Source organism: Gorilla gorilla, chromosome X (assembly GCF_029281585.2).
Source record: "Gorilla gorilla gorilla isolate KB3781 chromosome X, NHGRI_mGorGor1-v2.1_pri, whole genome shotgun sequence".
NCBI classification, from domain to species: Eukaryota; Metazoa; Chordata; class Mammalia; order Primates; family Hominidae; genus Gorilla; species Gorilla gorilla.
Window position 1 is genome coordinate 141271309 of NC_073247.2, and position 16226 is coordinate 141287534.

The 16226-nt window shown below is 39.3% G+C and overlaps 1 protein-coding gene across 11 annotated transcripts in view; it reads left to right on the forward strand.

Annotated features, from left to right (window-relative positions):
- Positions 1-16226, forward strand: part of OCRL (OCRL inositol polyphosphate-5-phosphatase) — a 59458-nt gene that overhangs the window by 7814 nt on the left and 35418 nt on the right. For all 11 annotated transcript variants that reach the window (XM_019019622.2, XM_055376311.1, XM_055376310.1 and 8 more), the window contains 2 exons: positions 4048-4127; positions 7659-7697. Coding sequence is in view for 5 of the 11 variants with exons in the window: in XM_004064838.4 (XP_004064886.2) it covers positions 4048-4127; positions 7659-7697 (119 nt within the window). In the remaining 6 variants the exon portion in view is untranslated. The remainder of the gene's footprint in view (positions 1-4047; positions 4128-7658; positions 7698-16226) is intronic.

Consider the following 16226-nt stretch of genomic DNA (forward strand, 5'->3'; position numbering starts at 1 on the left):
CCCAACCCCAAACCGCGATGGGTCACCCACTGTCCTCCTACTGAAGCCACGCGGGCAACAGGTTCAGGTCCAGGTGTGAAGTGCCAGTGCTCTCTAACCTCGGGGCTTTGTCTCCAACTTCCAAGCCTCTGGATTGTGCTTGGCAGTGTGGCTCAGTGGAAGGACTGAATGGGCGGGGAAGCAGGAAGCCTGGGTTCTTAGTTCCTGCCCCTGCAACTGACATGTGTTGTGTAACGTTGGGCAAGTCAATAAAGCTTTCTGGGCCAAAGTTAACTCTTCAGTTTAATAAAACCATTAACTGCCTTACCTTACAGCCTTTGGGATTATAACTGGGGGAAAAATAAATGCGAGAGTGGTTTCCAAAAAGTAAAAGTGCTATGGAAATGCTTCATTGTTAACGTTACAGACTTGTCTTAACCTTATTCAGCTGGTCTCTCCAGTCTCCCCATCCCCTTATCCCACTTGGTTGAAGGCATATTCATTAATTCAGTAATGGTTTAGTGTAGGCCAGAAACTGCCTCACTTACTGACTTTACTGTTGGAAAGAAAAGGTAATGAAATGTGTAGAGATAGAAATGACAGTATTTTATCAGTGTGTCACCTTCCTCTCTGCCATAGGAGCTCCGTAAATACCGTTGACTGATTGATCAAAAGATTATTTTGATAAGCTATCACCATAGCTGCTAACCTCACTCTATTGTCACTAATGTCTTATCTCAAAAATATCCATGGTGACCATTACATATCATAGGCCCCTATCCCTGTGTGCCCAAGACACCTCACTTGGTCATTCACTGGCTTCTTGACATCATATTCCTTCCCAGTTTAAAAATTGTTCACTTAAATCTTGCCATCTCCCAACATTGGCTTCTGCCTAAAACCAATTTTCTCAGTCCCCACTTTTAGATCCTCTGTATCTATGCTGTCTGATTTACACGGAAGAAATTCCCACTGGCCCAACCTGCTCTTCTCTGAGACTATTGGTGCCACTCTAACTGGATGTCAGCTAATTCTGTGAAGTAGCTCTTTCATAGGTCCTGCTTAGTCAGCTCTATTGGGAAGTTCATCAAACTCGGATTTCATCAAACCCTGGAAGACTAGTTTAATGAAACTAAATTCAGAATTTAATAAAACAAAATTCAGCAGAAAAGTGGAACACCACTAACATTTCCAAAGGCTAGAGTGGGTTACAGAGAGGTGACCCTTGGGCAAACCAGTAAAACTTGTGTGCCTTGGTTTCCTCTAATGTAAAAACAAAATCATGAAGATTGAATAGAATAGCTACATTGTTGAGATGACCACAGCCCAGAATCTAGTCCCTCGGATTAGTAGATTTGGAACTCTGTTGAGCTAATAAGGAAGTCTTGTGTTCCAATTCTGTGTAAGTTATGGGGGTATAGTTGGGGGTATATGTGGGGGTATGGGGTTGCTATATAACATTAATATATAGGTAACACTATATAACAACTATATAACTAACAGCTAATATAGTTGTTGCTATATTAGCAGTTTATATGTAAACTATGTAAATAGTTTTAAATATATATAAACTATAGTTTATATATAAACTAACATATAACTAACAACTAATATAGTTGTTGCTATATAACTAACATTCAGTGGCTGCTTATGTGCCAGGTACTGTTGTAAGCACTTTTCATTAGTTAGTTCATTTAATCCACATGTGAGGGTTACTATAAAATAGTAATATCATCATCCCCCTTTTATAGATACAGAAATTGAAGCACAGACAGGTTAAGTCACTTGTTTGCAATTAGGGAGTAGAATACCTGAGATCTGATCCTATGTAACATGTCTCAGAATTACACTGAGAAGTTTCTCTTGAAAGCATTTGCTGGAGACACCTAATACCATAATACCATCTGTAATCCTCATATTCTTGTCTCTCTGGTGTCTTTTCTGACTCGAGTGTCCAGAACTTTTTACTTTTGGCTTTTTTATCCTAGAACTTGAAGCCTGACTTAAATCTTTAGGTCTGTGGTTCCTACTGTCAACCATAGGAAATTTACTTGACCAAAATTACAATTAAAAATCAGAGTTTTTTTGGAAACGGAATCAAACACTAAGATTTATCTTTTTCAAGGATAATAGATTATGACAAAACCTGTTTGACCTTTAACCTTCCTTGAACAAATCAAAGTGTTTCCTAGGGATAAGGCAGAGTTGGCATTCAGGATTTGTCACTCTTTTCTGTTTGACAACTACCAAATTCTGAATTCCATTGTTTTGCTGTATACCAATTATTTCTAATCTTTATATTCTGAAATGAATGATTACACTCAGAATTTTTATGCTTATTCTTAGCCCTACTCTTTTGTTGTAATTTAGTGGGTAACACGTAGTAAATAATAAATGTTTGTGAAATTCACTTAAATTCTCAGTTTATTTGTTTTGTAATAGTTTTTAACAGTACTGTCCAGATGAAGCTTTAATGCTAATGTTCAACACCATTTCTTGTTTATGTATTTTGAGATTTTAGTGGTTTGTGTTTATCTTCCTCAAAGTAAGCTCTTCCTCCTTAACCCTTGATTTCTCAGCCTTTTATCTGGTTTCTGGTTTCCATCTGGGTTTATAGGACTCTCCACTCAACTCATGAACTTTCCAGATGGAAAGGGGCCTGCCCCATATTCCTGTAATCACCTTAGAGTACAAACCCCTGCAAATTAGGCAAGAAGGATCAGAGCAGAAAAACAGCATTAATACTTTTATTTCCCTTAGTTCTATCTAAGTAATTACTTATCCTATCCCAGGTTATCCTCTTCAAAGTTAACACATTTGAAAATGCAAAAAGCAAAAGCAACAAGCACCCCCAAAAGACAACAAAATAGAAATCAAACCCTTCAAAACAATGACATTTTAATGTCAGAAGTTGGACAGTTTCATTTAAAAATTCACCGCTGCTTATAGCTTAATTAAGCTAGTTAATTTATTCAACCAGTATTTGTTGAGCATCTATTAGGCTGCAGACAAAACTGAATATGATCTGGTCTTTGCTTTCAAGGAGCTCAAGTCAGTGAGGGGAAATGAATATAACCATAATGGAGTGTATAAGTGTTCTATTAGAGGGGCAAACAAAGGCGATAAGGCTGCTGGTTCTGCTTGGGGGTACTGAGGACAGTTTCATGGAGGAGGTGATACTTGAGATGAAACTCGGAAAGAAACAGAGTGTTCCTGACAAAAAACTAAAAACAATACTTGAAGAGTGCTTGACTTTGAGAATGCTAGTTGACGTTCAGAATGGCTGTTTACCAGTAGGTTGTACCTTGATTCTGGACCACTAAGGATAAATAATAAATGAAAAATTAATATTTCAGGAGTACGTATGGATTTAGAAGTATGGATTTCATCTGGGGAGTCAGGTTTACTCATGTTTATGTAGAAATACCAGCGTAAACTTGGAAACCAGAGAAGAAACAAGGGATTTGAAGGCAATCCAGTTGTGATATCTGCCACTTTGTTGGTCACTGATATTTTGACCAATCCAGCTGGCTGAGCACCCCCTCTTACTCCTCCATGAACCTGAATGCTTGTTTGAAGAGACAGATCCGTTCTTTGGTAAAAAGCCATGGGAATATAATTGGAAAGTTAATTTATGAATTTTCTAATTCATTGATTCCACACACACGAGCAACTGCTGTGTGCCAGGCTTTGTGCTAGGTACTAGAAATTCCATGGTGTAAAGATAGCTGTGGTCCCTGCACTCATGGACTTCACATCTAGCTGTCAGTTCTTCACTCTGGTATGCATACTCTGAAGCTATATACTCTGTAATTCATGCTCTTAAGCTTGTACACTGTTTTTAGGATATATGGCCTAGAGAAGAGTGTGGGTAATCAGATGTTCATCACCACTAGCATCCTTTTAGGCCTAGAGCAATATCTAGCTGTCATGATGCTCGGATCCAGGGAACTAGATGCAGTAAGTCTAGTAAATACAGACTAGATTTGTATAACAGGACAGTGAAGTATTTTGTTGCTAAATGGGTTTTTCAGTGGCTGTTCTTTGATGCGTTCTTCTGTTTCCTAGGTTAATAATCCAGTTGCATGAGAAGGAACAGCATGTTCAAGATATCATTCCTATAAATAGCCACTTCAGATGTGTTCAAGGTACTAGCTTTAATTGCTTAGCTAGTTTTATAATGTTTTTTCTCGGTCATTACTGCATTATGTAATACCATACATATTTAAATTTGTCACTGCATGTCAAATGAAATGTATTACTCTTTGCATAAAAAGATAACATTGAGGAGATGATACTTTCTCTAAGAATGCTGAAGGGTTATATCGAAATATATTTGTATATGTGTGTCTGTAGTCTCACCTGTTTCCTTGGCTTGGGTTAGAGATGTATGTAGATTGTTACCTGTGTAGGTAGTTTTTTATGCTGACTGACCTATATGTGGATTTAAATAACATTCTTGGGCTTAACGGACACAGTGCTCATAAGGTACCAAGGTCACTTGGATTCACACACATTCAGCACTTCCTCCACATGCTATTTGAAATTAAGACATTTGGCAACATACCTTGCCAGACTGTAATATCTTACACTCAATTGTGCTGATTCTCAAACCTTGACATTGGTGAATCATAAGAAAATTGACTCTGGGGAGGAAATATTTGGCCTCCTGCCCTCAAATTTGGGGACGGAGCATAGAAAATCTGTTGTTTCATCTGCTACAATGAAACTTAAAAATTGGGAGGTTTGTGTAGGAGGTGTTGCTTCTGTCATCTCACATTGCTCTAGAAAGGAAATTGATACTAGAGAACAAATGCATTCTGTTTTCACTAGGACCAGTGGCTTTATCTGGCAGAAGCATTCTGTATCAATTGTAGCTTCTTGGAAAACTTGTTTTTTCAAGACAAGGTCATTTCCCAGGCTCAAGTGATCCTCCCACTTCAGCCTCCCAAGTAGCTGGGACTGCAGGTGCACCACCCCCCAGCTAATTTTTTTTGTAATTTTTGTAGAGACGGGGTTTCGCCATGTTGCCCAGGCTGGTCTCAAACTCCTGAGTTTAAGCAATCTGCCTGTCTCGGCCTCCAAAAGTGCTGGGATTACAGGTGTGAGCCAGCATGCCTGGCCTTTCTTGGAAAACTTAAATCTTACCTTGCATGGATTATTTCTTAAACTACATTGAACTTTTTTTTTTAATCACTAAGTGGCATGTACATAATGTAATACATTTGGAAAGAACAGAAAAGTGTAAAGAAAATAGGTCACTTAAATTCCCATCCTTTCAGAGATAAACACCTAGCATTTTCCTTTTTTCTACACATACATTGCAGGGTGAGTGATACTCATCTTATACAATTTTTTGTCTCTTCTACATGCTATTGTATTATGAGCACTTTTCCATGCCGTTAATGGCTATATACCATACCAGTTTATGAATGGTCCATAATGTAATTATTCCCCTATGTTGACATTTGGGTTATTTTTCACTAGTATAAATAGTAATATGATGAACATCTCTGCACCTAAATATACCTGCACATCTGTTATTTCCTCAGGATGTATTCCTGTAAGTGAAAATACTAAGCTAGTGGATATGACTTTTTAAGAATGCATGTGTTAAGAATTAAAAATAACTTCAATGAATAGTGTCCATATTTGTATAGAAGAATGAAGTGATAGCTATTTAGCCTGCCCTATGTGAGAGAGACATACTGAACAAGGTAGCCGCGTTCCATAGTAAGTTGCTGTGGCCACCTCACTTTTCAAGGTGTAGGCCTTCACAGAGGGGAAGAGCCAAAGAACATGACTTTAAATTAATATCCTATTAACTTTGTACCTTTTTACTCTACCTCTAGGATCTCTTTTACCCTGTTTCTCTTAGTATTTTTAATAAGAAATCAATTGCTGATTGTTAGATCGTAGTGCTGCTTCTTAGAACCTGGGAAAATATGTGCACACATGTAATGTAGTTCCCCATGACTAAAGGAAGACTTACTTTTCATTTTCATCTCCTTTCTGTTTCCTGACCCCTGCATCTATTTTGTAAACTGTGGCCAGGCGCGATGGCTTGCACCTGTAATCCCAACATTTTGGGAAGCTGAGGCAGGAGGATTGCTTGAGCCCAGGAGTTCAAGACCAGCCTGGGCAACATTGTGAGACCCCATCTCTACCAAAATAAAATTAAAAAAACAACATTTGCCAGACATGGTGGCAGATACATGTAGTCCCAGCTACTTGGGAGGCTGAAGCAGGAGGGTTGCTTGAGCCCAGCAGTTCAAGGCTGCAGTGAGCTGTGATTGTGCCACTGCATGCTAACCTGGGTGAGAGAGTGAGGCCATCTCTAAAGAAAAAGAAAACCGGCTGGGCGCGGTGGCTCAGGCCTGTAATCCCAGCACTTTGGGAGGCCAAGGTGGGCAGATCACGAGGTCAGGAGATTGAGACCATCCTGGCTAACACGATGAAACCCCATCTCTACTAAAAATACAAAAAATTAGCCGGGCGTGGTGGCGGGCGCCTGTAGTCCCAGCTGCTCGGGAGGCTGAGGCAGGAGAATGGTGTGAACCTGGGAGGCGGAGCTTGCAGTGAGCCGAGATCGCGCCACTGCACTCCAGCCTGGGTGACAGAGCAAGACTCCATCTCAAAAAAAAAAAAAAAAAAAAGAAAGAAAAAGAAAACCATCTGTAAACACTCAGGTTTTACAGAACTAAAAGTTAGTGAAGAACAGTAGTAAACATACAATATCTATGTTTTGATGCCCTAATTCCCCTTGTTTAATCATCCTAATAATAATATCGAGACTACTTTTTAGTGTTAAATGAGTTAGTTCCTTGCCAGTTGCTTCTGTTGTACCTGAGTAATGGAGCCAAATAAACAGTTCAGTCTTGGGAGGGAGGTGAAAAAGGTGAGACTACTCCATTTGACCAAGGTAGATCCAGGCTAATCCCAAGGATTCAGTACCCAGAGTTCAATTAGCCAGGAGGGTCTGGCAGGTGCACTTGGTCAAATCCAGAGAAATCAGAGGGGAAGAGATAGGTTGGGTCTAGACACTTGTTGTAAAGGAAGAAGTCCAGGAGAACCATTGAGAGATAAGAGAAATCTAAACTTGCAGACTGCTTTGCACCCTGTTTGGTATGGAGGGCCTTGGGCCCACAGGTAGTAGTTGTAACCCGAAGGTATACTCTGCCCCCATGTGTGGGGCAGGGGCAGAGGTGATGAGATCACTGGGAAATTTTCAGAGAATAGATCTGAGTTAAGAAAGTAATTCACCTCTGGGCTTTCAGGGTCACTTCCTTTGCCTTCTGGTATCTAAAGAAGTATCTAAAGGACCCAGAGTTAAATCATTATGTTACAGTTAAGGGGAATTAAACTTGCTTTCGCTGAATTAACATGTTGTTATGTTCTGTGCTATTAATTTCTCGTTCGTTGATTTGCTTTGAGGAGTTCCATTTGGTTACTTCTTCAGTTCATTTTTATTTTAGTTGATTTGCTCATAGTCTTTAGAACCCAGTGCTATAAAAAATCCCTTTAAAAAATATTAAACGAAGAAGGATTTAAAAAAATATGTTCTAAGACCTAGGAGTAGTGACTGAGAGAAGCAGTTATTTAGTTAGGCATGTATTCTTTTGGTTGTAATGAGTGGTTTTCTCTTCCCTAATCCTACTCTCTTTTTTTTCCCCTCTCAGAAGCAGAAGAAACTCTTTTGATTGACATAGCTTCTAACAGTGAGTATCTTTCTGAATGTGCTTAATTTTTATTCAACAAATATTTACTTGAACACTCACTACATTTAAGACACCTTTTGGGGCACATTTTTTATTTTACCGTCTTTTCCTGTAGTCTCCTGTAGCAGCCATACGAATTAGCACTGTTTCCCAAAAACATGTAGGCTAAGCCTAAGAAAAAGCAGGTGGCTGGTAAGAATCTTTATAAAAATAAAAAATAATGATCTACCTTTCTAATGCTGAACTTCCTTGAGCTACCAGTATTGTTGCTGTCAGTTGAATCATTGCTGTAGAATTGGTAATTGTAGGAAGGGCTGATGTTTAAAGCACATAAGGTTTATTGGTGGAGTTTTTTTGGTCATTTTTTAACTGCTATTACATTTTAAGTTTTTTCCCTACCCTCTTTTTAAATTTTTTGTGTTAAGTCATAATATTTTCCTTTATTTGTTGTATTTTTTTGGAAGGCTGAAGAGTCCCTTAAATTGCTTGTCCAGGCATTCCTTTAAAAAAAAAAGTTTAGTCTTTTATTTAAGCCCCATCCCCTCAAGGCATCTCTTTATTAGAGGGAACATGATCTTCTTTTCAATGTTTCCATTCTCTCATTTTTATCTGTTTGAAGCAAATCATCTTTGACTTTCTGTGCAAGCTGTTCTTTGTTTATCATCTAATTGTACTATTTTATGGAGTGGAGAAAATGGGCACTCGGTGCTACTGTGAGGTTGCTATGGAAAAGAGTATCTGACCACATGAATCTAAATCAAATGGGTTGCCTTATCTCTTGGTTGAGTCCTTGGATGAGTGGGAACTGGCACTGAGCTTGGGACTAGGGGTTTACATAACTTTGTTTAGACAGTCCCTGCCCTTGGCACTATTAATTTGTATTGAACACTTTAAGTAGGCTTTTTTTCTGGCTTGAGTTTTTTTTTTTTCCCTTGGTCGTGGATTTTAGAAGTCTTAAAGGCTGTGCCTGAAAGGCCAGGTAAACCCCAGCTGCAAGTATCCAAGAGAGAAAATAACTTAATGTCTATTTCTTATTGTGCTTAGAAAGGAGAAGGCAAAAACAACACTTAAAAAAGCAAAACTAGAACAAAAGCAATTCCATAACGACTGACACTGCTGCTGAAATAAGAGATGGAAATGTCCTGTATTTGATGTGGAGAAGTATTTGATTCAAAGCTGAAAAGTTAAACTGAGCTGTGCCTTTTCTCTTATAAGCACCTAATTTTCGGCATTAGTTTTGTTGTAGCCGCTTCTACATTAGCCATGTGTTGCTATGTCCAGAGTTCTAGTTACTGGCTCATAGGGGGAAAATAGGTAAGTGACCACTTGAATAAAATCCTTTGTTATTTCTACCCATTTAGTAGTATTTGCACTGAAACCATATTTTATCTTGATCCTTGGGCTTCATACATAAACCTTTATGGTACACGGTGTGTTGCAGGAAGGAGATCTTGGGTTTGTTAGGCAGGCCTGATTTTAATGTAAATATGCATTTTCCCATTGTCTGGATATTGGTGTTAAATGCTTTGTAAATAATTTTTTCTCACAGAAGTAATACATCTTCATTATATACAATTTACAAATTCAGAAAAGCTTAAAGTATCAAATTAAGATTATTTTCCTGCAATCTAGAGATCACCACTGTGGTTAACATTTTTATGTATTTCCTTCCAGTCTTTATATTTTTACATAATTGGAATCCTCATATATAGTTTTTATCCTGCGTCTTCATTTAACATTATATTGTCCCATTTTCTTATGTCATTTACAATTACTTTATAATATGCTTTTTAAAAACCAAATATTTAACCATAGGTCTGTGCCAAATTTTATTAAATTAACTTCTTTATAAAATTAAGTCATTGTCAAGGAACATGATATGTCTATTTTTTTCAGGTCCTCTTTTGTATCTTTCAATAAAATTTTATAGTTTCTTAATATATATAGTTTTTAGGTTAAGTATTTTGTGGTGGATTTTATTTGCTGCTATTGTGAGTGGAGATTTTTTCTATGTCCTTCTAATTGTTTATTACTAGTATACAGAATAGCTGTTGAGTTGTGGATATTTATCTTTTATCCAGTTGCTTCATTGAAATTTATTTTTAATCTTTTTTGCTTTTCATTTTGTTTTTTCATTTTGGTAGCTAACCTTAATGTCTATAAATAATAATTTTGTCTCTTTTCTAGTAGCTACTATTGTTGTACACTATACCAGTGAGAATTTTGGGACCAGTGGTAAATGATGATGTTTCTTGTTTGGCTCCTGATTTCAGTGAGAATGCCTCAAGTGGTATTTCACTGTTAATGACATTATTGCTTGTTGATTTGACAGGTTTTTTTTTTTTAAATTAAGAAACTGCATTTATTTCAAGTTTGTGTTTTTTAAAATTATGAATGTATACTGAATTTTAGCAAATGTCTTTTTGGTATTTATGGAGATGATTTTATTCTTCCTTATTTGACCAATTGGTACACTGTATTGTACTAATTTCCTAAAATTAAACTGTCCCTTGTTTATCCATTATTCAACAAATATTTGTTGAGTGCCTTCTATTTCTCAGGCACTTTTGTAAGTGCAGAATCAGTACAGAACGACAAAGATAAAGTTGCTGCTCCTACTTTGGTTCTTGCTTCTGTGCAATTCAGTACTAGTGTCACACAGATACCTATAATTCAATCATTCATTCTATAAAAATATGACTATTTTTTATGTGCCAGGAACTACGCTAGGCTCTAGGGATATGGCAGAAAGCAGTACAGTCATGATACTTTAAGGATTTTAATATAGGAAACAGACTTTAAACTGATAAGATATAGATAATTGTAGTTTTTTTTGTTTGTTTGTTTTTTTGAGATGGAGTCTTGCTCTGTCATCCAGGCTGGAGTGCAGTGGTGCCATCTTGGCTCACTGCAAGCTCCGCCTTCCAGGTTCACACCATTCTCCTGTCTCAGCCTCCCGAGTAGCTGGGACTACAGGTGCCCGCCACCACGCCTGGCTAATTTTTTGTGTTTTTAGTGAAGACAGGATTTTACCATGTTAGCCAGGATGGTCTCGATCTCCTGACCTCGTGATCTGCCCGCCTTGGCCTCCCAAAGTGCTGGGATTACAGGCCTGAGCCACCGTGCCTGGCCCAGATAATTGTAGTTTTAATAAATGCTCTTGAGGAAAAGTACTAAGAGTTTATGAGAGGAGTAAGTATATTAGGAGGGTGGTCAGGGAAGACCTCTTTGAAGAATTGACATTTAAATTGAGACCAGAGGGGCTAAGTAAGAGGCAGGTTAAGATGGGAGAGAGAAGAATTTACCAGGTAAAGGGAATCACAAGGCTCCAGGCTGGGAAGTAGCTTGACACTTTTCTTTGAAGTGATAGAAGACCAGGGTGCCTAAAACAGGTCTTGGGCACCAAGGTAAGAAAAACAGGCTAGGGGGCAGATCTGGCAGGATCTTGTAAGCCTTGTATTAAATCTGAATTTTGAGATTTCAAAAATGGGAATCATATGAAGGATTTTATGCTGGGGTGTCATCATTTGCATGGAAGCAGAGAGACCAGTTAGGAGGCTGTTTCCGTAGTGTAAGCTAGAGAGTGTGGTGGCATTAGTAATGAAGAGAAGCAGTCAGACTTGATAGATGTTTTTGGAGGTAAAATCCATAGGAATTGGTTTGGGTGTAAGGGGTGAGAGGAAGTGTCAAGGATGAATCTCGGGTTTCTGACATGACTGTGGATGATGGTACCATTTGCAGAAATAAGAACACTGCAGAAAGAATGAGTTTTCCTCAAGGGGGAAGGGTCATGAATTTAGTTTTAGTCATGTTTAGTTTGAGTTTTTTTTTTTTTTTTTTTTGAGATGGAGCCTCGCTCTTATCACCCAGGCTGGAGGGCGGTGGCACGATCTCAGCTCACTGCAACCTCTGCCTCCTGGGTTGAAGCTATTCCCCTGCCTCAGCCTCCTGAGTAGCTGGGATTACAGGCACCCGCCACCATGCCCAGCTGATTTTTGTACTTTCAGTAGAGATGGGGTTTTGCCTTATTGGCCAGGCTGGTCTGGAACTCCTGACCTCAGGTGATCTGCCCACCTCGGCCTTCCAAAGTGCTGGGATTAACAGGCATGAGCCACCTCACCCGGCTGAGATTTTTTTTGAGACACCTGAGTGTAGATGATAAATTGGCAAGTGAATGTATGCATCTGAATCTCAGAAGAAAGTCATCTGGGTCACTAGCACGTAGATGATATTCAAAATCATAAGAGATGATGTGGTTGTGTGTGGACTGTGCTATCCAATACAGTAGCCACTGGCTACATGTGCCTATTTAAAATAATTAGAAATAAAATGAGAAATTCAGTCCCTCAGTTGCAGTAGTCACATATCAAGTTGTTAGCTACCATATCGGACAGCACGGTTTAGAGCATGCCCATAGTCACAGAAAGTCCCATTGGACAATACTGGTATAGAATGAGAAAAAAGATTTATGTTTGAACTTGAGGAACTCCATTTTTTAAATGTTAGATAGAGGAAGAGATACTTCAAAGGGCACTCAAAATTAGTGATGAGAGAGAAACCAGATGAGTGTGGTATCATAGAAGCTTTTGGAAGGGATTATATCAAGCCCTGATTAACTGTTGATTTCTGCTAATAGGTCTAATAAGATGACTGAAGAATATCCATGGGATGGAGGTTATTGGTGAACTTAAAGCAATTTCAGATAAGTAGTGGGTGTGGAAGTCATATTGGAATGGATTCAAGTGAGAAATGGGAAGTCTGTGACTGTGTGTCTTTTAAAGAAACGTGACTGGAGGGGAATATAGAGATGGACTGGAATTGGAGGGACATCTGAGATCCAGGAAGATTTTTGTTTTTCAGATGAGAAGGACTTAGAACACGATTATATGCTAATGTGGAGGAGCTAGTGAAAGGGAAAGCGTTAAGGATATAGGGGTGTGTCTAGGCATTAGTTGTAAGATTACTGAGAGAATCAGAGGGGTTGTAATTCAAAGTGAAGGAGGGTTGATAGGAGGGATCTTCTTCCTTGTATCAGTAGGGAAAGGATGAGATGAGTACAAATACAGATAAGTTTCCATGTGATAGCTTTATTTTTTCTCTGAAGTATGAGCTGAAGCATTCTGCTTAGAATAAGAGGGCTCAAGAAGATGGGGGATCCAAATTTTGAGGATAAATGAGTAGGTGTGAAACAGTTGTTTCAGGTAGTAGTAGGAGACTGGTTGGACTGTAGGACCTTAGGTTGCTTCCTATGATAGAGGACCTGGTTGAGATTGGCAATCAGGAATGTATAATGATAGCCATCTGGTTGTGGGTGTGCATATTTACCCCCTCTGCTTGTTCAGGTATAAGTACAGAAAGGCAATTAGTTGGATTTCTGAGGGTTGGTATTTAGCCAGGTAGGTGCCACGGAATAACAGAGAGGTAAGGCAGTTCTGGGTTTTTGCAAGAGTGTAATGATGGCATCTGTTTGATAAAAGGGGAAGTGAGAGCAGGAAGGGGCTGACAGATAGTAAGAAAACAGAGAAATCAATGGGCTGGAGGTTCCCATCAGATTAAAAAAAAAAACCAGTTACAGTGGGGATAATGAGCAAGTAAGTTGGAAGGAATAACATGTCAGGGTGGGATATTTGAATTAGAGGTTTATGAAGTGATGGTGTTTCTATGATGACAAAATCCAGGGTATAACTGAGAGGGTCCCAGTAGCAACTGAGGAAGTGGTGGCTGAGGTGGAGGGGGAAATGTCATTGGATGAGGAAGCTGAAGGTGTTGACTGGGTTTTCTGTGCTAATTTTAAAGGGACCCAAAATTAATGGCAGGAGATCGAGTGGAGAGAAAGTCTTATGAGCCAGGTATTGTATCTTGGATTCTGAGGTTTCTGGGAGGATCTTGTGGAGGAAAGGGAGGAAACGGTAGATCCCAATGGATGAGCCTCAAAGGAGAAAGGATTTTGCCTGAGGGAGAAGGAGAAAGAGTAGTCTGGTGGTGTTATTAGGACAAATAAAGACACCAACTCAAAATTACTTCAGGTGTGAGAGAATATAAACAGACTCCATTAAGAGGGTTAGGCCAGGCACGGTGGCTCACGCCTGTAATCCCAGCACTTTGGGAGGCCAAGGCGGGCAGATCACGAGGTCAGGAGTTTGAGACTAGCCTGGCCAACATGGTGAAACCACGTCTCTACTAAAAATACAAAAATTAGCTGGGTGTGGTCGTGCGTGCCTGTAATCCCAGCTACTCAGGAAGCTGAGGCAGGAGAATCACTTGAACCCGGGAGGTGGAGGTTGCAGTGAGCCGAGATCGCGGCATTGCACTCCAGCCTGGGCAGTAGAGACTCCTCCTCAAAATAAATAAATAAATAAATAAATTAAATAAATAAATAAAAATAAGAGGGTTGTAGGAGAAGTGCTCCTCCTAGGGACCAGCCAGTTTTGCAGTTGACTCTGAATTTTAATGTGGACATATGGTCAGATCACTCGGAAACTACGAATGCCTGGGCTTCACCTCCAGAGGTTCTGTTTTAATTGTCCTGGAGTGGGGCCTGGGTTCAATATTGTTTTTAAAGTGCCTCTGGTGGCCAGGCACAGTGGCTCACGCCTGTAATCCCAGCACTTTGGGAGGCCAAGGTGGGCGGATCACGAGGTCAGGAGTTCAAGACCAGCCTGACCAACATGGTGAAACCCGATCTCTACTAAATATACAAAAATTAGCCGGACATGGTGGCGGGCACCTGTAATCCCAGCTACTCAGGAGGCTGAGGCAGGAGAATTGCTTGAACCCGGGGGACAAGGTTGCAGTGAGCCGAGATCACACCACTGTGTTCCAGCCTGGGCAACAGAGCAAGACTCCATCTCAAAAAATAAATAAAAACAAAAATAAAGTGCCTCTGGTAATTTTAATGCATGCATAGTTGAGAACTACTGAGAGATGCAGAGAATATTCAGATGAAGTTGAGGATGTAGGAGTGTTTGCAGATCACAGAGGTCCAGAAGGTTTTAGGATGGACAAGAAGAGTAGAAGGTTGAGTCTTGAGGTAATTTGTTCTCTTTCTCAAGCAACATGGTGAGGGAGCATCCAGTGTTATTTTGTGAGCAATTTCTGGAATCTTCTGGCCCATTAAATAGGTCAGTTATATATTTGCTAAAATATGTCTTTCAAGAATTGTGTGTTTGTGTGTGTGTGAGAGATAATAAGGGTTTTTGTTCTAAATTTATGTCAGAGAGAAACTACTCTTTTAAAACCACATTTAGTATAAATAATCTGAGAAAGAAAGGACTTGTTAGGCCCTGAAGGAGTTTTCCCTATATCTTCATGGCTGCTATAATTGACACTTTTTTCCTTCCCTCTCTTTTTTCCCCTCTACAGTGGCACCCTCATTAATTTTCTTATCCGTAGTCTATTTGGGTGCCTTCTTTCACATTTTTCTCCATTTTTATCTCTTTTCTTCTAATTAATTATTTTATTTTCCTTTTTGTAACTCATTTTACGAAGACAGAAAGAAGAAGAAATGCAGAGGACAAAAAGCCAAAGGTTCAGAAGTGGATTTCCACCATAAAAACTAGGATTTTCGTTTCATTTTCTCATGTATTTGTTATTTACATGTGGTAAAGAGTCCAGTTCATCAGTCATTAAATACCTTCTGTCTGTGAAGTCTGATGTTACTGTCACCAGTAGAGTGACCAGCAAGCCTTATTTGCCTGGGACTTTTCCAGTCTTAGCATTGGAAGTCCTGAGTCCTAGGAAGCCTCTGAGTGCCATACAATGCTGGGACAGTTGGTCACCCTAGACTCCTGAAAGTGCTGGGTTCGCTGTATGTGCACCCTGCATGCGTACCCTGCCTCTTGCCCTTAAGGAGCTTGTAGTTTCCAGAGGCATGAGAAAACAACGTATGTAGTAAATCAGTTACAATAAGAATAGAAACAAGTACATAGGTTTCCTGGATCACCACATCCAAACAGTTGATATAGATGATAACTATAGGGCATCAAAAAAGGGGAGACAATATGTTGTACACATAATAAATTAAAGCCCTAGCTAACTTTGCTTCTAATTCTCCTAGTTTCCAATTGGCTGTACTTGAACCAAACCACTTCTGAGCATAGGTCATTATATTGTTTTTGTATGTTTATTCAAGACATACATTTTAAACTTGAGCTAATGAGTTGTAGATGCTTCTTTTCAGAATACTTCAAACCAGTATCACTATTTTTAAGTTATTTTGTAAATTTAATCTGTACTTATGGACAAACCATCCTACTTATTTTATTCCCTTCATGCTTCAGATACTCTGACAATGTGATCTGGACTTGAAATGGTAGGAATTTCCAGCTAAGGAATGGGAGGGAGGGTGATTGAGGAATTTACCTTTTGCTGGAATTTGAAGGTCCCTGCTTTGATGTCTGAGAGATAGATCAGAACGCAGGAAAGTATAATTTTAGTATGTGTCATATCCTTAGATCGGGCTGCTCATGGACACGGTTCATCAGCCTTAGGAGTTCTCACTTCCCTTAGGGTTCCCTCTCTGCATCACCC